General features: G+C 40.6%; 1 protein-coding gene and 1 pseudogene across 4 annotated transcripts in view; one reads left to right on the top strand and one right to left on the bottom strand.

Annotated features, from left to right (window-relative positions):
- LOC144493043 (folliculin-interacting protein 2-like) overlaps positions 1 to 27,772 on the top strand; it is a 168,005-nt gene that overhangs the window by 62,369 nt on the left and 77,864 nt on the right. For all 4 annotated transcript variants that reach the window (XM_078211885.1, XM_078211902.1, XM_078211877.1 and 1 more), the window contains exon 2: positions 6,108 to 6,234. In XM_078211885.1, coding sequence (XP_078068011.1) covers positions 6,108 to 6,234 — 127 coding nt within the window. The remainder of the gene's footprint in view (positions 1 to 6,107; positions 6,235 to 27,772) is intronic.
- On the bottom strand, positions 10,491 to 11,043 carry LOC144501302 (large ribosomal subunit protein eL19 pseudogene; annotated as a pseudogene).

Raw genomic sequence — 27,772 nt, 5'->3', positions numbered from 1 at the left:
TTTTTCTTGGGTCTCTGTCAGGCATCAGGCTACAGAAAAGAACTCGTGACCTATAGCCAAAGTTTCCATGGCTGTTTTGAGATTGGTATACAAGAACAACTGAGGACTTTTTCTCAAATATTCCAAGTTTTACAGCAGAGTGAGGGCTCTCGAGTGTGGAGCCTAGGCAGCTAAAGATATGGCTCTCAATCATGGAATGTGAAAATCTGGAATGCCCAAGAGACCAGAATTGGATGAGCACAATGACCACGAGGGTGTTGTAGGGCTGAAGGAAGTTAAAGATGGGAAGTGGTGAGGCCATAGAAGGGTTTGAGGGGAAAAAACACATTCAGCACTTTTAAGTTACTGGGAGGCTATTCAAGGGACCACTGAAATATTCGAATAAGGGTTTTAGCAGCGCATGAGCAGAGACGAGTGATGTTAGAGGTGGAAATAGGTGGTCTTGGCGATGGAAGGGATGTGGGATTGGATGCACATCTTGGAGTCATGACCTTCCATAATGTGACATTATGGGATTGCTTAATTTTCTAGATATGGCCATATTTTTAGATTCTAACATGGCATAAAATGGTATTTGAACAGGGCAGGGGGATGTATTAAACTAATTTTGAGGTTGGAAACCAGGTCCTAAAATTGTCTAATTCTCATGGTAATAAGACATACAGCATTAGATTATTTGGATTTGGATTAGCATTACACCTAGACTTGTCTATTCTAACACATTACCTGCCCTTCGATGCCTTCCCCAAACATTCCTCCTAAGCATGTCTACTTTCTCTGACTGTAGCACCAAAAGCCACAGCAACTGGTTATATTTGAATTAGCACCTTTAATGGAAGAAAACATCCCAATGCTTTTTCCTGGAGCATTGTAAGACAAAGCATGATGTTAGAGATGCAAACAGAAAATGCTGGAAAATCTCAGCAGGTCTGACAGCATCTGTGGAGAGAGAATGGGTCAGATGATCAAAAGTTTAGTCAGAGGTATGTTTAAAGAAGAGTCTTGAGGGAGAAAAGTAAGGTGGAGATGTATCAAGGGTATTCCAGAGTTTGGGGCCTAGACAATTGAAAGCATGGCCACTAATGGTGGCGCAATTATGACTGGTGATCTATACAAGAGGTCTAAATTCGGAGTGCAGATATTTGGGTTGTGGGATTGGAAGAGATTACAGAGAGAGGGAGGGGCAAAGCCAAGGAGGGATTTGAAAATAACTTGAGAATTTAAAGAATCAATATGTTGCTTGACCTGGAGCCATGGAGATCAAGCACAAGTATGATGGGAGTACAGGACTGGCTGAGAGTTAAGTCACAGCAGCAACGTTTTGGAATGAAGGCAGAGATAATAAATAATATGACACTAACTTTTTCATTCTTGTATCCTGTTCAAACAAATGCTTTCTTTACATCGGGTATTTGAAAACCTGTGATATTTCCTTAATGTTAGATATTTTGAGTTCATGTGAATAAACAAGCAAAGGAGATCCATTACACAGTTAGTAATTATAAGAGCTGAAATTGAATAGTTGGTGACTTAGGCCAGTTTTTCACTTTTGACGTCTATCTAGTTTGCTTGCATAGGCATAACACAAGTGATTTTATTGGTGAACTCTTATTCTGTAATGTAACTTCACGTGGAATTCACTTATTTGAACCATCCTGCTCTGTTTGTTTTAGGTTGAAATCATTGAAAGAATAGCATGGGTGTTATGATCACCTGATGTTTCTGTTTTTGGATTTTAACCCTTCCCCCAACTGTAATGTTAACCTGAGTGCATGACTGGTGTGGCACTGACCCATGCACACCAGAAGGTCCCAAGTTCAATGCCCAGTCTATGCAGAATTATCTTGTACTGGGGCAATCATTAAAGCACTATGATCAGCCTGTGTTTCCAATCCTATTGCTATCTGGCCTACCCCTGCTGGGCATTGGAAGAGAAAATGATGAGCCTTTTGTTTTTGGTAAGTGTTATAATGATTATCAATGTACTGTCTAGTCTTAGGTGTGAAGGATGGGCACTGGGAAGTTAAGCGAAAGGTTCCAGGTGACCATAGAAACCGACCTTTGCAAGACTCAAACAGTTGAAAGGGAGAAACATTTATGCTGAAAGCTGTGAGGAACTAGTGAGTGAGTCAGTGACTTGTAGATGCTGCACTCTCATAACATTGGTTAAGAAATAAAATTCAGGGTGTTGTTTCTTGAGTCTTCGTGACATGCAGAAACTTTGGCAGCTATCAGTAACCCAAGAATAGAATGTAAATGTATACAGTAGCTGAAGACTTGATTCTACCAGTTTTCTGCCCTATGGTATTGTCATGCTCCAGGCTCTTTGTCACTTCATGGTGGTATTGTAGCTTTCCACTGGGAGTACCATACTGGACTGTGCAAAGTGGAGTGCTGTGCCTATCGGTCAGATTAGCAGCAGGAGCTTTGCAGAGGAAGTCATCTGACAGTCTTGTGCTTTAGGATGGTTGAAAGCTAAAATAATAACAGCAGTGCACTCAAGGACATGTTTCTTGTGGCTAGCTATAGGTGTGGGAAGATGGAGCACAGCCACTTCAGGTAAAGTACTGGAGAAGGCTTGATGGGACAAATTTACCAGTGTCCAAATTTATTAGAATACTTATTACATTGTGCACAAATTAAGTTATTAGTTGGTGAAGAGTTCATTGCTAACCGTTAAATTTTCTCCTGCATCTTGCTTTGATTTTTGCCTGCCTTTGACTGAAAACATTTATTTCGCTTGAGGTTTATATTTTACTCTTGTTTTCTTTTACTAATGCTGCTACGATTATCATGGTTTTGTAATTTTAATGTAGCAATTAATGAAAGAATTGGTTTGAAAGCTAATGTTTGGAATCAAGGTTTAATGTTTTGGTGTTATTGCTAATCCCTCAATTCTAGATGAAATAATCGGCAGTGCAGTGGTATCAGTAGAAGTCATTAATACAGCCTCTTGGTAATGGTATAAATTTTAGATGGTTCTCATTTTTATTATTGGTCCAATTTGTATGTAAAGGATTAACTAATTGTGGGGCTTCTAGTGTGTTGGGTAGTGAATCTGATTAAAATTTGAGTTAGCGGTAATACTGAGGGGAAGGTGTAAACAGAATTTGGGGATATATGACAAATGAAATTTTTAAAAATTCAACTTCAATCCAGTTTTCAATTTATTTCCATATTTATGGGGTGTCTTTCATAGTTTGTTTTGAAACAAGAGAAAATAGTGTTAAAGAAGTAGGGGGATAGTTTTAAATTTAAAAATTGAGGCTGGTACAGTGGCACTAAACATTCACTTGTATGCTATAGAAAAATTAGCTTGTGTTTGTATATTGTTTATTACATCCTGAAGGCACCTCAAAACAATTCATAATTGCAGAATTACTATTGAGATGCAATCACATTTAGATAAGCAAACAGTGAAATACATGAGTTGTACATCGGTTTGCCAGGCAGTAGGTGTCCAGCACAAACGGCAGGGTGCCTCCAGCAGCAGGAAGTGTAAATTAGAAGGGAGGATCTTACCTGGCTCACTTTTTATATATAGATAATTGTTGGCAGGTTGTATGCCTACTCTCTTGGTTTCAGGTGGTGGGCCAGACAGTTGAAATTACAAGAAAAAAAGATAAAATTACAAGAGATCTGTCAACTGTACCAAAAATATCTGCACAAAATGAAACAATGTTAATTTATGGAGAATGAAGAATTTTCAGGCATTCTTGCTATTTTGACCTCGGCACGCCTATATTAATTTTTTTTACCTTCAATGTAGTAATACAATGAATGTAACACATTTGACCATGACTAGCTTGTGGTAAAATTAAATTGGTTCCCATGTAGAACTGCAAAGTTGTAAATTTTGATTTAAAAAAAAATCATTATTGGTCATTAAATTATTTTGTGTTCCTTTTATGATATTTGTACATCTTTGCTGCAAATGGCAGTTTTGCGGGGGGGGCGCAAAAATGAAGTTGTGTAAATGGAGCGCGCACATTACTGATATTCCAGTATCTCTTGGGACAACATAATTAGATAAGTGGTCAAGGTGTTCACAACCACTACAGATTGACCAGTTAAGTAGTTTTGTAACATCTGGTTTATATGGATCTTGCTTAGCTATTGGTGAATGTACTGTCTCCAATAGTTGCAATCTGTTCATTTTTTTTAAACTGGATTTCACTGAAGCAGCAATCATTCCAATATTAAATATGCAGTTTCTACAGTCCTGTAGTTTTTGTCAAATCATCTCAGATCCAGGACAGGGGAGTATCGTAGACCCAACTATCTCTGAGCTTCAGGTCAGAAATGGGGATGTCCATTTGCATATTGTTCAGCACCATTCGTTAATCAACAGGTACTGAAACAGTCCATGCCCAATGCAGCAAGACCAGTACAATATCCAGGCTTGGGCTGATAAGTGGGAAGTAACATTCGTGCCAGGCAATGACCATCACCAACGAGAGAATCTGACCATCACCCCATGATATTCAATCCTAGGGTTACCATTGACCACAAGCTTAATTAGAATTGACATATAAATACTGTGGCTACAAGAGCAGGTCAGAGACTAGGAATCCTGCAGCAAGTAACTCACCTTAGACACTAACCCCCTCCTCTCCCACCCCAACTTGTCCACCATTGACAAGGCACAAGTCAGGAGTGTGATTAAATCACTTGTCTGAATGAGTGCAGCTCCACTAAAGAAGCTTGACACCATCCAGGATAAAGCAGCCCACTTGATTGGCATTCCCTCCACCAATGACGCACAATAATAGCTGTGTATCATCATCATCTAAATGTACTGCAGGAACTAATCAAGATTCCTCAGACAGCATCTTCCAAACCCAAGACCACTACCATCTAGAAAGACAGGGCAGCAGATACATGGCAAGATTTTAGAGTATTAAAGATGAGATTGCGGAGTACTTGGAAGTGCATGATAAAGTAGGACTGAGTCAGCACGGCTTTGTCAAGGGGAGATCATGTCTGACAAATCTGTTCGAGTTCTTTGAGGAGGTAACAAGGAAGCTAGATAAAGGAGAACCAGTACGTAATTTATTTAGATTTCCAAAAGGCCTTTGACAAAGGTGCTGCATCGGAGACTGTTGAATAAGTTACGTGCCCATGGTGTTACGGGTAAGATCCTGGCATGGATAGAGAATTGGCTGACTGGCAGAAGACAGAGTGGAGATAAAGGGGTTTTTCTCAGGATGGCAGCTGGTGGTGTGCCTCTGGGTCGGTGCTGGGACCACAACTTTTCACAATATACATTAACAATTTGAAGAAGGAACTGAAGGCACTGTTGCTAAGTTTGCAGATGATACAAAGGTATGTAGAGGGACAGGTAGTATTGAGGAAGCAGGGGGGCTGCAGAAGGACTTGGATAGGCTAGGCATCACCTGCAAGTTCCCTTCCAAACCACGCGCCACCCTGACTTGGAAATATATCATTGTTCCTTCAATGTCACTTGGTCAAAACCTTGGAACTCCCTCCCTAACAGCTCTGTGGGTGTACCTACACACAGAATGCAACGGTTTAAGAAGGCAACTTGCCATTGCCTTCTCAAAGCCAATTGGGGAAGGGTAATAAATGCTGGCCTACCCAACGATGCCCACATATTAACAATTTTTAAAATAAAATGCAGTTCTATGTTTTTTATAAATGCAATTGAAAAGACAGCATTTATTTAGCCAATTGAAATAGTCATAAACCACCGCATTTCCTTGGCTAAGTGCTGAAATATCATGTAAACTTGACGACAGCATATGTGGTGCATTTTGTGCCCAGGTCATCTTTGCAATTGACTTCTTACGTAGAACAATATACAAAATTAAGACTGCAACCTTTAGTTTATCTACAAATAACCATTTCACGACTCGTGTGTCTCTGACTCTTCCTTAGTATTCCCCTGGAGTAAGTACTTAAACACATTGTACCACCCATAAATGTACACTTCTAATCTGCAATTTCTGTACCTCAAAATTGAAAATGTATCCTGTGGGTAATTCCTTATTCCATTGTCTCTCTTCTCCGTTCCCTCCCCTTAGCTGAGATGTTGTTTATATTTTTACACTGCTTTTTAAAAAATATTCTCGTTTGTCCCATTACAGCTGGACACCTGTGGAGTTTGAAGTTAACCAAATTCGACTGATTGTTTACCAGGATTGTGAAAGGAGAGGCAGACATGTTCTGTTTGATTCTAAAGCTGTACGTAAAGTTGAAGGTGCCTCCGTGCAGGTAATTACTGCAATTTGAAACTATTAAAAATGTTGAGCATCTGCATGTTCTATAAAAACATTTTTGAGTGGGAGATGCCCTTCAAATGAAATGGTGGGTTCAGTATAATTCAAATACTCCCAAAACTGAAATGCTGTTGGCAATCTGTCATGAGGTTGAATGAGTACTCTAGTGAGCATTTCAGTATTAATCTAACATAAGAGCAGAAGTAGGCAATTCAGCCCCTCAAGCCTGCTTCACCAATCAATATGACCATGGCTGATCTATCTGCACCTTCCTGCCTGCTCCCCATAATCCTTCATCCCTCTACTAATTAAATACCTATGTATCTCCTCAAACTTGTTTATTGCTCCAGCGTGCACTGCACTGGACTCCCACAGATTCACAGCCCCCTAAGTAATTCCTCATTTCTGCTTTCAATCTGCACCCTTTAGCCTAAAACAATGGCTTCTTATTCTAGAATGTTCAATAAGGGTGAACATTTGCTCTACACCTACTCTGGCAATAAATACCATTTATTATGTACCTCAATTAGATTTCCCCTCATTATTCTTAATTCCAGTGAGTATAGGCATAAACTGCTCAATCTCTCTTCATAAGACAAGTCTCACATCAATCTAGTGAACCTTCTCTGACCTGCCTCTAATGCATTTACATCCTTAAGGGGATCAAAGCTGTGCACAGTACCCCAGATGTGGTTTCACCAATGCTCTATACAGTTGCAACAGCACCTTCCTACTTTTCTACTCTGTTCCATTAGCAATGAATGTCAAAATTCCGTATGCCTTCATTATTACCTGATGCACCTGCAAACTAAATTTCTGTGATTCGTGCAGAAGGGCATCTAGATCTGCACTAAAGCATTTTGAAGTTTCTCTCCATTTGCATAAGTTGCCTTTTTATTCCTCCAACCACACTTGAATTCAATTTTTGTAAATAGTTGAGGACCGAACCTTGTGGCACACCATGAGTTACAGCTTGTCAACCAACAAAAGATCCATTTATCTCACTCTGCTTTCTGTTGGTTAACCAATCCGCTACCCAAGTTACTATATTACCCCCAACCCCATGGGATCTTACCATGTGTATCAACCTTTTTGTGCAATGCCTTATCAGATGCCTTCTGGAAGTCCTGATATGCTACATCTACAGGACCTCCATTATCCACTTTGCTTTTTGCATCTTATTCAAACATGATTTACCCTTCTATGCAGACTCTGATGGATTACTTTTTGACTTTTCAAATGTCACGTTACTATTACCTTCACAATGGATTCCAACAGTTTCCCAACAACAAATGTTAAAATTACTGATGTGTTTCTTTCTTTCTCCCTTTTTGAGCAGAGGTGTTATGTTAGCTTTTTTCCAATCCATTGGAAACTTTCCGGAATTCAGGGAATTTGGAATATTATAACCAATGTCTCCACTACCTCTGCTGCCACTTTAGGACCTTAAGATATTGGCGATTAAGCCCTGGGAGCCTGTCTGTCTTTAATCCGAATAGCTTGCTCAGTACTTTTTCCCTGTGATGCAATGTTTTGAATTCCTCGTTTTCAACGACCTCTGCATAACCAGTTATTATTGGGATGATTCCTGTGTTTTCCACTGTGAAAACTGAGGCAAAATATTAATTTGTGTGTCTGCCATTTGTGTTCCCCATTATTAACTCCTTGATTGTCCTTGCTATTTTCAAAGCAAACAAGTTTTTGCCTTTGGCTAAGCAAAGAGGTTAAAGAAAACAAAGGTGCATTCCTCCTCCCCCCCCCCCCCTCCCCCCCCCCCCCCTCTCTCTGGAATATATTTCTGCAAAGAATTGAACATCTCAAATATTTGCCACTGTACCATCAACTGTCTTTCTTTTTAATCTTTCTGCCCAGTCCACTAGGGCCAAACCTGTCCTCATGCCTATATCATTTCCTGGTTTAACACCAGAACACTAGTTTGGGACTCTAGTTTATTGCCCTCAAACTGAATTTGAAATTCAAGCATGCAATAATCACTCTTCCCTAGAGAATGCTTAACTATGAGATTGTTAATTAATCCCATCTCATTATACAATACTGTTACAGTGGAGGTGATGTGTCCCTCTGTGCAATTTTGGAACCACCCAAAGGGATATACCTTGCCTCGTAATCTTATACGAATGTGTGTGAGGTCGTAGGAAGCTACTGGTTTTGGTAAATTAAAACAGGATCTGCCACTCTATCTATCATGAACAATTAACGGGTTTTTATTCTTAAAACTTGTGACAACTTTATTAAACAATTAACAAACTAAATAAAATCCCGAGAGAATGCTGTCCAGACAAGACTCATCCAGGAATAATGAAATAAATTCTTTATATAAACAAGATTCTTTGAATTCTCAAAGAATATACAACCAAGCATCTTTTGGAAGTATGAATATTCTTCGGTGATCTCATCTAGAATGCTTTCTGAGCTGGTATCTCCAATTTAGATGGTGATTTTCTGAAGGTATATATATTACTGCAGGATCCTGTATGAAAGAAAATCATGTCTCTCGAATTTGAGTGAGTTTTTTTGAAGGGGTAACCAAGAAGGTAAATGAGGGCAGTGCAGTTGATGTTGTCTATGTGGACTTTAGCAAAGCCTTTGACAAGGTACTGCATGGTAGGTTGTTGTATGAAGTTAAATCTCACGGGATCCAGGGTGAGGTAGCCAAATGGATACAAAATTGGCTTGAAGATGGGGTGGTTTTAAAGGGTTGTTTTTTAAATTGGAGGTCTGTGACCATCACTGCTTCGGAGATCAATGCTCGGTCCACTGTTTTTGTCATTTTATATTAATGATTTGGATGAGAATTTAGGAGGCATGGTTAGTAAATTTGCAGAAGACACCAAGATTGATGGCATAGTAGACAATGAAGATGGTTATCTAAGATTGCAACAGGATTTTATCAATTGGTGCTGGTGGGCTGATGAATAGCAGATGGAATTTAAATGTGAGGTGATGTATTTTGGTAGATTGAACCAGGTCAGGACTTATTCAGTTAATGGTAGGGTGTTGGGGAGAGTTATAGATCAAATAGACCTAGGGATGCAGGTTAAAAGCTCCTTGAAAGTGGAGTCACAAGTGGGCAGAATGGTGAAGAAGGCATTCGGCATGTTTGGTTTCATTGGTCAGAACATTGAATACAGGAGTTGGGACGTCTTGTTGAAGTTGTACAAGACATTGGTAAGGCCACACTTGGAATACTGTGTACAGTTCTGGTCACTATTATAGAAAGGATATTAAACTAGAAAGAGTGCATAAAAGATTTACTAGGATGCTGCCAGGACTTGATGGTTTGAGTTATAAGGAGAGGCTGGATAGACTTTCTTCCCTGGAGCATAGGAGACATAGGGGTGATGTTATAGAGGTCTATAAAATAATGAGGGGCACAGATTAGCTAGATAGTCAACATCTTTTCCCAAAGGCAGGGGGGTCTAAAACTAGAGGGCATAGGTTTAAGGTGAGGGGAGAGATACAAAAGGGTCTAGAGGGACAATTATTTCCACATTGAGGGTGGTGAGTGTATGGAACAAGCTGCCAGAGGTAGTAGCAGAGGCAGATACAATTTTGTCTTTTAAAAAAGTGTGCTCCCCAGGAATTGCCATATATAATGATTTAGATATGCAACTTCATTCTACATTCCTTCATCCAAGTTTGAAAATTACACTAAGTTGGGGGACACTGCAAATTGTCTGGATAGGAGGAGGAAGTTATAAAAGGGGTATATGCAGATGAAGGCAGAGTGGGTAAAACTATAGCGGGTGATGTTCAACATGGTGATGGGTGAAGTAATCCCCTTTGGATCAAGACAGATAGATAGGAATAGATTCCAGTCTGGAGCACATCACTGCATTCTCAACGGCGCACAATAGACAGCACTTTGAACCAGCCAGTAGTCATCGCTTTTGTATAGACTGGGCACTCAATCATTGCGCAGCATCCCCAATGACTAATTCATGCAACTCCTAAGCTATTCTGTTAAATCTTGCACTCAACGCACTACTTGGACTCTGAGGGTGGTGAGTGTCTGGAACAAGCTGCCAGAGGCAGGTGCAATTTTGTCTTTCAAAAAGTATTTAGACAGTTGCGTGGATGAGATGGGTTATAGAGGGATATGGGCCAAACACGGGCAATTGGGACTAGCTTGGGGCTTTTTTAAAAAAAGGTGGCATGGACAAGTTGGGCCGAAGGGCCTGTTTCCACGCTGTGAACCTCTATTACTCCGTCCAAGCTTTCTTCTTACATTTACCTGTGCGGATAATTTTCAGGATTTCGGTTTCTCCTTGGGCATGAACTTCCTCTTTGGTCTGCCGGTGTTCTGCACTGCATTTGAGTTTCCTTGCTCCTGTGACCTTCAGCTTGGTCAGCCAATGGATTTTTGCAAGCCTTGGTTGCCTTTAGTTTGTGAATGTGTTCCATCAAGATACTCTTGAAGACATTATCTTCACCTTCAGATGCAGGCTGTGATACTTCGTGATTGATCTTCTTGGACTCCCTATAGCTGCGAAGCAGACATCTGAGTTCTCATTCTCCTCATCCAGGCTAGTTTCTGCTGCATGCGGGCAATAACTGTACCCTTCCACTTACCGATGTCCATGTGCCAGCCCTTCCTGCAAGGGTTTTCTTCCTGCAAATGTACAGTCACAGGCTTGCGGATAATCAGACCATCTTTATCTAATTCTCTGATCTGTTGATGGGAATTAACATTGGAAATCTCATTCATTTCATTAGGATCCAGCCATACCTCCTTGCCACGGTGCAAAATATTGGAGGTCAGTCTCTTCTGAAGTTTGAGCATACTCGTGACCGCTTTCCAACAGAGAGGTGCTTGCCAGTTACCCAAAATAAGTTCACCTTTTGGGAGTTATGTGGTTCGGCCAACTTACTCCACACAATCCTCCAACCTTGGGATTGGATAGGAATCCGTTTTTGTCACTGTTGTCCTTCCGATAATCCACGCAGAATCGGTCAGTAGCATGAAGTTGAGGGACCAACATGATAGATGAACTCCATTCACTTTGACTTGGCTCTATTATGTCGTCTCGTAACATCGCTTCTATTTTTTCCACCTGCACTGCTTTGAGAAGATTACATATGTAAGGGTGTTGATTTATTAGAACAGCATTTGCTATGTCAGCCTCGTGTATTATGGCATCTGTCCTCCCCACTTTATTCCTACATAGGTTCTCATCTCTCTTCAACAGGTCTTTCAGTTCAGTTCTCTGTTCTTAGGACAGATAACTTACTACCTGATTCCAGTTTTCAAGGAGTTCTGCACTTATTCAATTTGTTTTGAGGCCCATCGAAATCCACATCCTCGGGATTTGATTCCTCACTGAGTGGATGTAACTAATACTGGTTTCTCCAGTTCACTTTGCCTGTCGTAATATTGTTTGAGCATATTCACATGACATACCTTAATCCTTTCCCTATCTGGAATTTTCACCAGATAATTTGCCTCATCTAATTTTTTCAATTTGGTAGGGACCACTAAATCTTGCTTTAAAAGGATCTCCTATAATTGGTAAAAGCACCAATACTTTATCTCCAGAGGAAAATATTTGAATTGTAGATTCCTTATCTACATTTTTCTTCTTTAGCTGCTGTACCACCGTCAAAGGTTGGTTAGCTAATTCACCTACTTTGTTTAATTTTTTAGAATTAAACACCTCTGTCTGACCCTTTACCTGCTTTTACCATTTCATCAAACATAGTTCAGCTAAATGAACCTCGCCTCCTTCATCTTTCTCTCTTCCTCTCCTTTCCTGTTCTAACTTACGGCTGTGGGATCTTGTCACCACACAGTCCAACACATTTCCAGGGTATTTTCATTTTTTCCCCCCTCAGTTCCCTGGTTTCTTTTTTGCTTTTCTACTACCATGGGCATCACTCCCACTTATGATCCAGCAATATCGTTTCCCAGAATAAATTGTATTCCTGAAACAGCCAGGTTTTCTATCATTCCCACTATTACTTCTCCAGAATGGATTGGATTTTCTAGTCTTATTTTACACATGGGGCCACTACTACTCCCTCCATTCATTCTACAAATTACCCTTCTCACAGGTAGTATTTCTGAAGGAGTGTAAATATTTTCATCTCTTATCTTTGGAGACATACTAACTCCCGTATCTCTCAATATTTTAACTTCTTTACCTACTGTTCTACCTGAGTAAAACTTACCCACCACAGGTGAAGTCTTTGAAAAGATCAGATTTTACTTTATCACCCTTGACTTCTTTCGATTACTTTCACTACCTTAACTAGTCCCACTAGTTGAGCTTTTATCACATCCTTTTCCTCAGTGCCTTAAGCCACCAGCACTATGCCTTTGTGTCCTCCATCTTATGGCAGTTAAAACATGCGAGGTCCTTCACCTCCTTTCCACCCTCTGAGGTGTCTTTTTTCACAGATGCTCCTGTTGCTCCTCAACATGAGTTTTTATCCCATCTGGAAGTGAGTTTTTGAACTCCTCCAGAAGAATTATATTTCTAAAGGCCTCGTATGTCTTTTCCATCTTTAATGCTCTCACCCATCTATTGAAATTGTTCTGATTCACTTTCTCAAATTCAATATAGGTCTGACCTGGTTCCTTTAGTACGTTCCTGAACCTCTCTCTATATGCCAACTTGTAAGCACTCGAAGCAGCCCTCTTTACTACTTAGTTTCCTGATACCAGCTCTGACAACGCTGCAAACACCTCAGTAACACTGGCTACCAATTTGGTCTGAATTAACATTGCCCACACACCCGCTTCATCTGTGTAGCCAATTTCTCAAAGGATATGTAAAAGACTTCTGCGGTCTTCTCCTCAAATTTTGGTAATGTTTGGACATATTTGTATAGATCCTTATCAGGCGGTTGGCTATGCTGAGTCTGCTTATTATCACTCCTATTTGGTACCCTTTCTCCTGCCATTTGAAGTCTTTTTTTTCCGTTTCCAACTTTTTCTAACTGAAGCAACCTATTTCTCTTCTGCTAGGGCTTTCCCCTTTCCTTTTCTCTTTTCCTTTTCGCCCGCTCCCAATTCCACAAGTGTCACCTTTCTCTGTTTTTCTAAAGTTTCTTGGCAAATTTGAGGCACATCTCAAACCCTCTTGAGCAATTTCTGGAGCCATTTCCCACTTTGTGATTTAATCAAGACTATCGATTTTCCCACTTCTCACAGAATTTGTTTAAATATCTGTGACTGTCCAGATCTTAGTCGAGCCCCCAATTTTGTTACGACGTGGAGATGATGTGTTGCTCTGCACGATTTTGGCATCACCCAAAGGGATATACCTCACCTTGTAATCTTATATGAAAGTGTGTGAGGTCGTAGGAAGCTACTAGTTTTGGTAAATTAAAGCAGGATCTGCCACACTCTCTATCTACCATGAACAATTAACAGGTTTTTATTTTTAAAACTGATGACCTTATTAAACAAGTAACAAACTAAATGAAATCCCAGTAGAAAGCTGTCCAAATATTACAAGACTCATTCAGGAATATTGAAATAAATCCTTAGAATACAGGATTCTTTGAATTCTCAGAATACAACCAGGTGTCTTTTGGAAGTATGAGCATTCTTCGGTGATGCTCTTGTCTGGAATATTTTCTGAGCTGGTATCTCCAATTGAGATGATTTTCTGAAGATATATTACTGCAGGATTCTGAGAGTCTCGCCTCCCTCCTTCTGAATAAAGAGGTGGCAAGCTTACTCTAACAGTGTCCCCCCTGGGTTTATGTACCTGGGATTACCTCACAATATTCCTACGATCTGAGTGGCTTGAGGCTGTCAACGAGCCTGATATTTTAATTCCATTGGTCCTGTGTCTCTGCATACTTGTTTTAAACAGTAAGAGTTTTAACAACACCAGGTTAAAGTCCAACAGGTTTATTTGGTAGCATTCGCTTTCTGAGCGCTGCTCCTTCGTCAGATGGAGTGAAAATGTGCTCTCAAACAGGGCACAGAGACACAAAAATCAAGTTACAGAAGACTGGTTAGAATGCAAATCCAATGCCGGTATCTCCACATCATGACTACCATCGACACCGCAAACTGCCAGCTCCAAGTGGAGAGGATCTCCAGGAAGATCGTGCATATCGACACATCAAGTTTCTACAAACATGTCCAACGCCGGCATCTCCACATCATTACTTGTTTTAAACTCATTGGTTCAATTGAAAAGCCTGTTTTTCTATGTTGGAACTCTGCTGTTTTGGATACAAATGTTGCAAACCTGCTACTGCAGTTTATAATCCACTGAAAGATGCATGCTTTTTAGAGACAATGGTATATGATTTCATCCTTTGGTTTTAGCATTTCTTTTCAATATTTGCATTTGTCAAACACTACATTTTTAACCTTAGATATGCAACTTCATAACAATACTCCATCTAAAATAGCCTGCTTGCTAGTTGGTTTGACAACATATTGCTCCAAGAAACAATCTCTGAATACCTTTGAACTCTTTCCCCCAAAGCTACTGTTGCCAATTTGATAAATACAGTCTATATGCCTATTAAAGTCACCCATGATTGTTGTACCTTTCTTACAAGCCCCCCAGTATTGTGTGGTTTAACTGTGTCCTACAGTGAAACTACTATTAGGGATCTACAGATTACTCCCACCAGTGACTTCTTCCCTTGCAACTTCTTCTAAGCCACTAAACTGATTCTGCGTCCTGATTTCCAATGCCAATATAATTTCTCATTACAGCACTGATCCCTTAAAGTGACACCACTCCTTTTTCATTTTTGGCTATCCTTCCAAAACAGTGTACCTTTTGGATATTCAACTCCCAGAACTGGCCTCCTTGTAGCCATATCTGCAATCGCCACCAAATCATATCCTATTGTCAATCGCTGTTAATTCATTAATTTTATTCTGAATACTACACTTATTCAGATATGAAGCCTTTAAGTTTGTGATATTATTCATTTTCCCTGCTGTAGTATGACATTCACCCTCTCTGTCCCTCCCTTTTTACTATCCGGTAACAATTAGTCTTATTGCACACTAGGAACCTCATAAAATATCATATGTTTATATGATATTTAGTGGCACAGTGATTAGCACTGCTGCCTAACAGTACCATAAACCCAGGTACAATTCAAGGCTTGGGTGACTCTGTGTGGAGTTTGCACATTCTCTGTGTCTGCCTGGGTTTCCTCCGGATGCTCTGGTTTCCTCCCACAGTCCAAAGATGTGCAAGTTAGGTGGATTGGCCATGCTAAATTGCCCCTTAGTGTCCCAAGATGTATATGTTAGGGGGATTAGCAGGGTAAAAACAGTTTTAAGTTTAAACTTTATTTATTGGTGTCACAAGTCGACTTTTATGTTAACACTGCAATGAAGTTACTGTGAAAATCCCCTGGATGCCACACTCCAGCGCCTGTTCAGGTACACGGGAGAATTTAGCATGGTCAATACACTTATCCAGCATGTCTTTCGGACTGTAGAAGGAAATTGGAGCACCTGGAGGAAACCCATGCAGACATGGGGAGAACATGCAGACTCCGCGCATACCATGACCCAAGTCAGGAATCTAACCCATGTCCCTGGCGCTGAGGCAGCAGTGCTAACTACTGTGCGGATAGGGCCTGGATAAGAGGTTCTGTCAGTCAGTGTACACTTGATGGGCCGAATGGCCCCTTCTGCACTCTGCCTTTCCTATGATTCAGGACATGCTGTGTGTTTACTGTTGTATATACCTGTGTAAGGGCATCCGTCTTGTCCCAAATTTTTATCCAAAACCCCTGTAGGGTCCATTCATTCCTTTGAATAGACGAAGACAGCACTGGTATGGAGTTTAAATGAATTTCCTTTATTGAATAAAACTTGAAGAAAATGAAATCATTACAGAAACGAAAAGAAAGAAAAAAGCCCAAGACTGGCTGTGAAGCCAGTACTGATCACACACACAATTCAAAAGCAAACTTCAACTGCAAACACAGCTGAAATTACAATATATGTCATTCATTATCTTGTTATTGAAATTGTTTTGCGCATGTTGTCTCCAATTTAGAGAAACAGGCCTTGCAGATGTTGCTTATTAAAAAGTCTGTTTTGCTTGCATTGTACCCTTTAAAAATGCAGTCAATTTCTAACTAACCCAGCATGCCTTTGGAGTTTTAAAATGTAGTCGTGTTAGTTAACCCCTACAGTCTAGCATTTTAAATGTAATTGCACAGGCAGAAATATCTTAAAATGAAGTCTTTGCATAGATGAAGCAAACCATACACAGGATCCCTCAACAGCCTCAAAAAATCTATTTTGGATATCGAAGACCTATTCCGCCCCTCCTGCCTTTATAACTTGTAAGCCATCAAAATGTATTCTTATACAAGACGAGCAATTACCCTAATTTCAAATGCCCAGTTACTTTAAATTTGATATTTATATTTGAATATGTACAGTAGACAATCTAACAATTGATATCTGTACCTACAGTATTGAAATGTATAGCAGAAATAAAATATACTGTGGATACTGGACAAGTGTATGGCAAATGCTCAGCAGGTCAGGCAACATTTTCAGAGAAAAACGGTTAATGTTTCAGGTTGATTTTTCAATAGAAATTATGAAATTTGGGATCATTTGGAGTTTTATGATTCAGTCAAGTTGTATTTCATGACTGTGAATTTTAAAACGTGAATTCTTCAGCCCTCGAGTGAAATAATGTCCTCCTTCCAGTGCTATGAAAAAAATCCCCCTCAAGTAGAGTTATGGTTATAGTCAGTGAAATTGTTCCTTTGCAATTTGTGAAGACCTTAACCATTGGATCAAATTACACATGCATGATTTTGCCAAAAGTTTGAGACATGTTCTAACATTAACAATGTCTATGGGGTTGGATATTGAATCCAAGACCTATTGCTATACAGAGGCAAATATTTGCAATAGCATCCGCACAGAACCTAGGTGTTATAGCTTGTAGCTCCTCCTCACCCAAAGTGAAACATACTCAGAATTATATATCTAGAGCTCTTTTAAGAATGGTATTAGGAGCATTGCTTTTTTTTGTTTATTAATAACCTGGATTAAAGGGCACAATTTCGGATGACAGAATTTGGGAATGTAGTAAATTTCAAGATGGCATAGACAGACTGGTGGAATGGGCTGAGAGATGGTAGAGAATGGGGAATACATTTTGAAAGGAAGAACAAGAACAGGCAACAAAAACCAAATGTTATAATTTAAAGCAAATGCAGAATTAGAGCTACCTGGGATTAACATTCGCAAATTGTTGAAAGTGGCAGGATAAATTAATGCTTAAAAATACAGGTGGGATTTTGTTCTTAAGTAGAGGCATAGCAAACAAAAGGTTTTGCTAAATCTTTTTAAAACTGGTAAGCTTTGGCTGGAGCATTGTGTCCAATTCTCTGGGCATCCAATTTTAGGAAAGATGTTATCAAATCTTGGATTGGATGCAGACAAAATCTACTGGAATGACATCAGTTACGAGAGGTGTAGGTTATGAGGCAAGAGTATCGAAACTGGGATTGTACAGAGCAGAGATGTTTTTGAGGCTAAATTTAGTAGGCTCAAAATATGAAGAGTTTTATAGAGTAAAACAGAAACTGCTTCCACTAGCAGGAGGGTTGGTAACCAGAGGACACAGATTTAACACTCAAAAAATCAAGCGATGATGGCTCCTAATTTTTGGGTGTTTCTTTTTAGATGTTCTCTGACCAAGTGCTTCAACAAAATGCTCTTCTTACAAGTTTGCATGCGCACATGGGTGTTCACTGTTATGTTGTGTCCCATCATTACTGGATAGAGAAAATATTTTAATTATTCCATCTTTATAACAAACTAGGTAATTGGCATTGAGTTTCTCTATGGAAGGGTTTTTTAATACATTAATTATTTTATTAATACTGGTCAATTTGTCAGCTTTAAGCAGAATGAGTGCTTAAGGTGACAAAAACTATAGTACAGCCATCACATAGTTTGTAAATTAATTAAAATTCCCATTTCAAAGTAGCCATTTCTTTAGACTCCGGTCAATGTGTTCAATTTCCAGTCATCTCTCATGCTAATGTTGTGGAAGTCGAATTGTTTTTCAAAATGGTTCACAGTGGTTAGCATTGCTGCCTCTCAGTGCCAGGGACCTGGTTTCGATTTTCGGCTTGGGTCACTGTCTGTGGAGTTTGCACATTCTCCCCGTCTGCATGGATTTCCTCCTGGTGCTCCGGTTTCCTCCCACAGTCTAAAAGACATGCTGGTTAGGTGCATTAGCCATGCTGAATTCTCCCTCAGTGTATCCGATCAGGTGCCAGAGTGTGGTGGCTAGGGGATTTTCACAATTTCATTGCAGTGTTAATGTAAACCTACTTGTGACACAAATAAATAAACAAAGTGTCATTACTGTTGTGTGAGCAAATGGATGTTTTGAACAGTGAAGGAATTGAATCATTAAGCTAGGTGCATGGAAATATTCTCATTGTGTTTGCATTGATTCATAGTCTTATGAACTGGAAAGATGTTTTTAAAAATTCCTTCACCTAAAAAAATCAATCTGCGCTTTTCTTTCATGGTTTTGGCAAATTTACGTAAAACAAGGTTGCTATGCACCTTGATTTTTGAAGCTACTCAAATTCCCATTTTATCACCACTTGTGAATTTGACCTGAGTATCTGCAATTAAGCAGGTTTGTCTGTATATAATTTCAAAAGGTTGTATGCCCAGTTATAATCTTTTTATCAATAATGAGATTCAGTATTTTTCCTGTCACTGGAAACTAGTTAGGAAAACTGTCACATGTTGGTGTAGATTAAATGAAAGTGTCTCATGGTGGGTTTACTGTGGGTCAGCTGAGAGAGAGCTAGGTTATAGAGTCAGAGGTTTACAGCGTGGAAACAGGCCCTTTGGCCCAACTTGTCCATGCCGCCTTTTTTTTAAACCCCTAAGCTAATCCCAATTGCCCACATTTGGCCCATATCCCTCTATACCATCTTATCCATGTAACTATCTAAATGCTTTATAAAATATAACATTGTACCTGCCTCTACTACGATCTCTGGCAGCTTGTTCCAGACATTCTCCACCCTCTGAAGAAATTGCCCCTATGGACACTTCTTTGTGTATCTCCCTTCTCACCGTAAACCTATGCCCTCTAATTTTAGACTCCCCTACCTTTGGGGAAAAAATATTGACTAGCTGATCTGTGCCCCTCATTATTTTATAGACCTACATAAGATCACCCCTCAGCCTCCTACGCTCCAGAGAAAAAAGTCCCAGTCTATTCAGTCTCTCCTTATAACTCAATCCATCAAGTCCCGGTAGCATCCTAATAAATCTTTTCTCCACTCTTTCTAGTTTAATAATATCCTTTTCTATAATAGGGTGACCAGAATTGCACACAGTATTCTAAGTGTGGCCTTACCAATGTCTTGTACAACTTCAAGACATTCCAACTCCTGTATTCAGTGTTGTGACTGATGAAACCAAGCATGCCGAATGCTGCCTTCACCACTCTGCCCACTTGTGACTCTACTTTCAAGGGACTATGAACATGTACCCCTAGAAACACTGGCATGTTCAATTGTTTTTTTTTGTTACCAAATGTAAATTTTTGACCAGACCAATTTGAGAAGTGACAGGCATTTATTAGGCATAATGTTTGAGGAGGCTTTTATAGTACATATTTTAAGGCTTGCTTGTTGGTCACATCCTGAAAATGCTACTTCAATAATGTAAAATCTTTAACACACATTCTAAAATCTTAAGGAAAAACTGATACTAAGCTAAGAGAGAGCTTGGAAAGTCTGACCAAAAGCTTATGGAAAGAATGGGGTTTAAGGAGAGTATTAAAGGAGATTAAGAATGGTCTGCGTTGGGTGAAAATTGGGGAATGAGACCTAGGTGGTTTAAAGCACGACAGATTGAGGACCATTTGGAGAAGTGAGCACACAACCCTTTCGAGGCAGTTTTAAAATGAACAAAACCATTCAGCCCCCATACTTGTATCATATTTGTTAACTCCATTTGCTTATCTTTGACCTATGACCAATTAGAAATTCTGATGATCTCGGTCTTGAATATTTCAATTGAGTCAGAATTCACAGCTTTTTGAGGACAATTCTGTGTTCCCACTACCGTTTTTTTAAAAACTGCTTCTTGATTCCACTCCTGAATAGCTTAGCTTTTTAATTTTAAGATTGTTCAGCCCTTTTATTCTGGATTTCCACGTTATAGAAACAGTTTTTCTGTATCAACACTTATTAATCATTTTAATACGCTTCTGATCTTTCAACCTTCTAATGTGAAGGGCTTACAACCTGTCTAATTCATTCTGAATGTTTCTACTCAAACTAATGAATTTTCCTCCCATTATGTTCCAAACTCTTGACATAAAGACTGACATTCCTTAAGCTTTTTTGATGAATTTTGGTACCATACGCATCTTTCAATGATTTGTGTGCTTGGACATTCAAATTCCTTTGCTCCTTCGTATTTTCTTAATAGTGACAGGCTGGAATCTATTCTTGTCTATTTATCTTGATGCAAAGAGGATTACTTCACCCATCCCCATGTTGAACATTACCTGCTATAGTTTTACCCATTCTGCCTTCATCTGCATATACCCCTTTTATAACTCCTCCCTATCCAGACAACTTGTGTCCCCCAACCTGGTGTAATTTTCAAACTTGGATGAAGAAATGTAGAATGAAGTTGTATATCTAAATCATTATTATATATGGTAATTCCTGGAGAACAAACTCTCCACCTGTGGGGAAAAAATTGCCCCCGGACCCTTTTGTATCTCTCCCCTCTCACCTTAAACCTATGCCCTCTAGTTTTAGACTCCCCTACCTTAAGGAAAAGACATTGATTATCTAGCTGATCTGTGTGTTCCTCATTTTATAGATCTCTATAAGAATACCCCTAATGTCTCCTATGCTCCAGTCTATCCAGCCTCTCCTTTATAACTCAAAGCATCAAGTCCCTGTAGCATCCTAATAAATCTTTTCTGTGCTCCTTTTACTTTAATAATATCCTTTCTATAATAGGGTAACCAGAACTGTACATAGCATTCCAAGTGTGGCCAATGTCTTGTACAACTTCAACACATCCCAACTCCTGTATTCAATGTTCTGACCAATGAAACCAAGCATGCTGAATGCCGCCTTCACCATCCTGCCCACTTGTGACTCCACTTTCAAAGAGCTGTGAACCTGTACCCCTAGATCTTTGTTCTGTACCTCTCCCCAACCCTGCCGTTAACTAAGTCTTGCCCTGGTTTGATCTACCAAAATGCATCACCTTACATTTATCTAAATTAAACTCCATCTGCCATTCATCAACCCACTGGCCCAATTGATCAAGATCCCGTTGCAATCCTAGATAACCAACTTCACTGTCCAATATGCCACCAATCTTGGTGTCATCTGCAAACCTACTAAACATGCCTACTAAATTCGCATCCAAATCATTAATATAAATGACAACTAACAGTGGACCCAGCACTGATCCCTGAGGCACACCGCTGGTCACAGGCCTCCAAAATAACCTTCTAAACCACCCTCAGTCTTCTGTCATAAAGCCAATTTTGTCTCCATTTGGTTACCTCACCCTGGATCCTGAGAGATTTAACCTCCTGAACCAACCTACCATGCGGTACCTTTTCAAAAGTCTTGCTAAAGTCAATGTAGACAACATCAATTGCACTGCCCTCATCTACCACCTTGGTTACCCCTTCAAAAAACTCTATCAAATTTGTGAGGCATGATTTTCCACTCTCCAAGCCATGCTGACTGTCCCTAATCAGTCCTTGCCTCTCTAAATGCCATGTAGATCCTGTCTCAGAATATCCCCTAACAACTTATCCACTACAGATGTGAGGCTCACCAGCCTCTAGTTCCCAGGCTTTTCCCTCAAACAAAGGTGCAACATTTGTCACCCTTCAATCTTCAGGCACCTCACCTGTGGCTGAAGAATGATTCAAATATCTCTGCTAGGGGACCAGCAATTTCCTCCCTAGCCTCCCACAACACGCTGGGGTATGCCATCAGGTCCCGGGGATTTATCTACCTTTAAACTTCCAGCACCATCTCCTCAGTAATATGTATACTCAAGGCATCACTACTTCCCCAAGTTTACTAACCTCCATGCTTTTCTCAACAGTAAATACGTGACCAGAGCCTCTCTATCCTGAGTCGTCCAGGGTTCCCTTTTACCAGCCTTGCCCTTCACTCTAAAAGGAATGTGCTTGCCCTGAACCCTGGATAACATGCTTTTGAAGGCCTCCCACTTACCAACCATTCCTTTACCTGCCAACAGATTCCCCCCAATCAACTTTTGAAAGTTCCTGTTCAAAGTTGGCCTTGCTCCAGTTTAGAATTTTAACTTTTGGGCCAGACCTATCATTCTCCATAGTTATCTTAAAACTAATAGAATTATGGTCACTGGTTCCAAAGTGATCCCTCATTAACACTTCTGTCACCTGCCCTTCCTTATTTTCCAAGAGAAGGTCAATTTTGCTCCCTCTCTAGTCAGGCCATCCACATACTGAATGAGAATACACAACAAATTTCTCTCCAAGCCCAACTATTTTTATACAAGGAAGCAGAGAGAAAAGGGGGAACTATTGGCCTGACTTCATAATTGGGAAAGAGCTTAATCTATTCTAAAGGATGTGATAAGTGGACACTTGGAAAATAATGGTGAGATTGGGCAGAATCGACATGGTATTTATGAAAAGGACATATTTGACAAATCTGTTGGAGTAGTTTGAGGGTTCACTAGCAAGATAGATATGGGAGATCCAGTGGATGTGGCGTATTTAGATTTTCAGAACCTTTTTTAATAACGTCCTACACAGAAGGTTAGTAGGCAAAATTAGAGCTCATGGAATTGGGGGTAATGTATGGGCATGGATTTCAGGATTGGTTAATGGACAGACTACATAGAATAGGGATAAACTGATAATTTTCAGGCTGGCAAACTGACTAGTTGGGAGCTGCAAGGATTTGTACTTGGGCCCCAACTAATCGCAATTTATATCAGCGATTTTAGATGTGGGGACCAAATGTAATGTTTCCAAGTTTGCAGAAGACAAAGTGAGCGGACAAGAACATAGCAGATGGAATATCATTTGAAAAAAAATTGAAGTTTTCCACTTTGGCAGGAAAAACAGGAATGCAGAGTATTTTGTAAATGGGGAGACTTAGGGAAGTGTTGATCCGAGGGACCTGGGTGTCTTGGTCATCAGTGACTGAAAACCATGCAGTTTCAACGAGCAATTGGGAAGGAATACGGAATATTAGCTTATTGCAAGAGAATGAGTGTGCAGGAGTAAAGAAATCTTGTTTCAACTGTATAGAGCCTTGGTGGAACCACATTGGACTATTGTGAGCAGTTTTGGTGAACTTGCCTAAGGAAGGATATAATGGCCATACAGGGTGTACAGTACAATGTGCAAGTTGACATGGAGCAAATGCGAGAGATGAATGTGTGGCTGAAAGACTGGTCTGGGAGAAATGAGCTTTGGTTGGTGAGTAACTGGGAAAAGTGGAGCTATGCTGTTGGGACGGACTACATCTGAAGTGTGCTGGGGCCAGTGTTCGAGGGAGCTGCATAACTATGGAAGTAGAAAGGACTTTAAACAAGGCAGATGAGGGGCCAAACTTCAGAAGACATGGCAAATCAAGGGGTAGATTCAAGGCAGGTGAACATAATAGTAATATAGGAAACGAGGGTCATAGAGTAGCAGAAAGGTGCAGAGATTAAACCCAAAGATACAACAGTAGGGACTGGATGTTACAATGACAAAACTTGAGACTCTTGCACCTGAATGCACATAGTATTCATAACAAAGTAAAGTAATTGAATAAAAATGATCTGATAGCCATTACGGAGACATGGCTGCAGGATGACCGGGATTGGATCCTGAATGTTGAGGGTTATATGACACTCAAGAAAAATATGAAGCGAGGTAAAGGTGGAGCGGGTAGCACTGTTAGTTAAAGATGTAATTGGTGCAATAGTTAGAGGTGACTTTGGTCCAGGAGAGCAGGATGTAGAATTGGTTTGGGTGGAGATGAAGAGCTGTCAGTGAAAGAAGTCACTGGTGAGCATGATCTACCGGCCACCTAACAGTAACGGTGATGTAGGACAAAGTATACAAGAAAAAATATTGGGTGTGTGAGATAAAGGGACAGCAATAATCATGGGTGATTTTAATCTACATATAAATTGGGAAAATCAGATTGGCAGTAGTAGCCTGGATGAGCTTAAAATGCTTTTGAGATGGTTTCATGTGTACTGGAATCAACCAGAGAAGGTTATATTAGACTTGATAATGTGTAATGTGGCAGGATTGATTCATTACCTCAGAATAAAAACACCCTATGTAGATGCAACCACAATACGATTGAAGTTTACATCTAGTTTGAAAGGAAGAGTGGGTTTAAGGCTAGACTTTCAAACTTAAGAATGGGCAACTATGCGAACACAAAAACTGAGCTAGCTGAAGTGAACTTGGATAGGAGGCTGGATGATTAATCGATAGAGAAGCAGTGGTATGCATTTAAGGGGATATTTTAGAACATTCAGAATAAGTATATTCCTATTATAAAGAAAAAAGTTCCGAGGCGGACCCACCATCCGTGGTTAACTGAAGAAGTTAAAGCATGAAACTTGAAGGAAAAACATTAATGCACAAAAGTGAGTGGCAGATCAGATGATTGGTCAGAAAATAGTGGCAGAGAATGACTAAAAAGTTAATCGGGAGGAAGAAATTGGAGTATGAGGAAGTTAGCAAGAAATGTAAAAAATAGATAACGAGTTACTCCAGGTATTTAAAAAGGAAAAGAGTAAATAAAATGAGTGTTACCCCCTAAACTGACGACGATTTTTTTTTGACTTATTGTCTCAGGTATTAGTATACAGTGAACAGTGTTGTTTCTTGCATGCTATACAGACTAAGCATACCATCCGTGGGGAAGGAAAAGAGAGAGTGCAGAATGTAGTGTTAGTCGTGGCTAGGATGTAGAGAAAGATCAACTTAATGCGAGGTAAGTCCATTCAAAAGTCTGGCAGGAAAGAAGCTGTTTTTGAGTTGGTTGGTACATGATCGCAGACTTTTGTATCTTTATCCCAATGGAAGAATGTCGGGGGTGCGTAGGATCCTTGATTATACTGGCTGCTTTTCCAAGGCAGTGGGAAGTGTAGACAGTGTCACTGGATGGGAGGCTGGTTTGAGTGATGGACTGTAGTTTCTTGCGGTCTTGGACAGAACAGGAACCATACCAAACTGATACAGTTGGAAAGAATGCTTTCTTTGATGCATCTGTAGAAGTTGGTGAGAGTTGTCGCAGACATGCCAAATTTCCGTAGTCTTCTAAGAAAGTAGAGGTGTTGGTGGGCTTTCTTAACTATAGAGTCCGCGTTGAGGGACCAAGGCAGGTGGTTGGTGATCTGGACACCTAAAGACTTGAAGCTCTCGACCATTTCTACTTCGTCCCCATAGATGTAGATGGGCATTTTCTCCACTGCACTTCCTGAAGTCAATGACTGTCTCCTTCGTTTTGTTGACATTGAGGGAGAGATTATTGTCGTTGCACCAGTTCACCAGATTCCCTATCTCATTCCTGTACGGTCTCGTCATTGTTTGAGGTTCGACCCACAACGGTGGTGTGTCATCAGCAAACCTGAAAATCGAGTTGGAGGGGAATTTGGCCACACAGTCATAGGTGTATAAGGAGTATACTAAGGGGCTGAGGACACAGCCTTGCGGAGCACCGGTGTTGAGGATAATTGTGGAGGAGGTATTGTTGCCCATCCTTACTGACTGCGGTCTGTGGGTTAGGAAATCTGGGATCTAGCTGCAGAGGGAGGAGCTGAACCCCAGGCTGCAAAGTTTGGAGATGAGTCTCATAGGAATAATTGTGTTTAAGGCTGGGCTGTAGTCTTGGATAGGAGTCTGACATAGGGGTCTTTGTTATCTAGATGTTCCAGGGTTGAGTGTAGGGCCAGGGAGATGATGGCTGCTGTGGACCTGTTGCGGCAATAGATGAACTGTAGTCGATCCAGACAAACTGGGCGGTAGGACTTGATTCGTGCCATGAATAACCTTTCAAAGTTCTTCATAATGATCGAGGACAGAGTCATTGGATGATGGTCATTAAGGCACACTGCATGGCTTTTCTTTGGTATTGGGATGATGGTCGTCGTCTTGAAGCAGGTAGGGACCTCAGATTGATGTAAAGAGTTAAGATGTCTGCAAATACCCCCACCAGCTGGTCCACACAGGACCTGAGTGCTCATCTGGACCAGTTGCTTTCCATGGGTTGACTTTTTGAGAAGGCTGCTCTGACATTGGCAATGGTGACCTCAGATACAGGTTCGTCCAAGGCTTCTGGGATGGAGGGCATGCTCTCACTGACCTCTTGCACAAAACGGGCATAGAATATGTTGAGCTCATCGGGGAGCACCAGGCATTGGAGCCGGCAATTTTACCTGCCTTCATCTTGTAGCCTGTTATGTCTTGCAGACCTTGCCCTAGTCAGTGGGAGTCCATGTGGCTAGCATGGGACTCTAGCTTGGTCCGGTTCTGTCTTTTGGCTTCTTTGAATCTTCGTAGATCATATCTAGCTTTCTTGTGTAGGTCAGGATCGTCTGACATGAATGCCACAGACCTGGACTTCAGCAGACAGTGGATATCAATGTTCGTTCATGGTTTCCGGTTAGGAAACACGTGGATTTGCTGCTTTAGCACAGTTTTCCCCACACTTACTAATGAAGTCAATTACTATAATGGCGTATTCATTCAGGCTGGTCGCAGAGTTTTTAAATACTGAGTAGTCTACTGATTCTAAGCAGTCCTGCAGGAGATCATCCGATTCCTCAGAACAACGTTGCATGACTTTCTTTGACGGATTCTCTCATTTCAGTTTTTGCTTGTGAGCTGGGAGCAGGAGCATAGCCTTGTGGTCTAATTTACCAAAGTGTGGGCGGGCGATAGAACAGTAGGCATTTTTGATATTTGTGTAGCAGTGGTTTAGGATGTTTGGGCCTCTGATGGAATAAGAGATGTGTTGGTGGTATCTTGGTAGGACGCTCTTGAGCTTGGCCTGATTGAAGTCCCTGGCCACGACCAACAAGGCCTCAGGATATTTCGTGTCAAAGCTATTTGTGGTGGTATATATTCTGTCCAGTGCGATCTTCACGTCCGTGTGGGGTGGGATGTAAACTGCTGTCAGGATAAGAGGTGAACTCCCGCAGAAGGTAGTTGGGGCGGCATTTCAGCGTCAGGTATCCTAGGTCCGGGTAGCAGAAACTCACCAGTGTAGTTATATCTAGGCACCATGAGGTGTTGATTTAGAAGGCAGACCCCACCTCTTGCCTGAGGCTGCTGTGCTGCCCACTTGGTGGATTGAGAAGCCCTCTGATTGTAGGGCACAGTCTGGTGAAGCAGGAGTGAACCGCATCTGTGAAACAACACACAGCGATCCTTCAGTTCTCTTTGGAAAGTGGGGCGTTTATGGTAAAGTTAAAGTTTATTTATTGGTCACAAGTAAGGCTTACACTAACACTG

This window comes from Mustelus asterias, chromosome 1, assembly GCF_964213995.1.
Source record: "Mustelus asterias chromosome 1, sMusAst1.hap1.1, whole genome shotgun sequence".
Classification (NCBI taxonomy): Eukaryota; Metazoa; Chordata; class Chondrichthyes; order Carcharhiniformes; family Triakidae; genus Mustelus; species Mustelus asterias.
The sequence above is the reverse complement of the archived record's forward strand: the minus strand, read 5'-3'. Positions and strand labels throughout refer to the sequence as shown.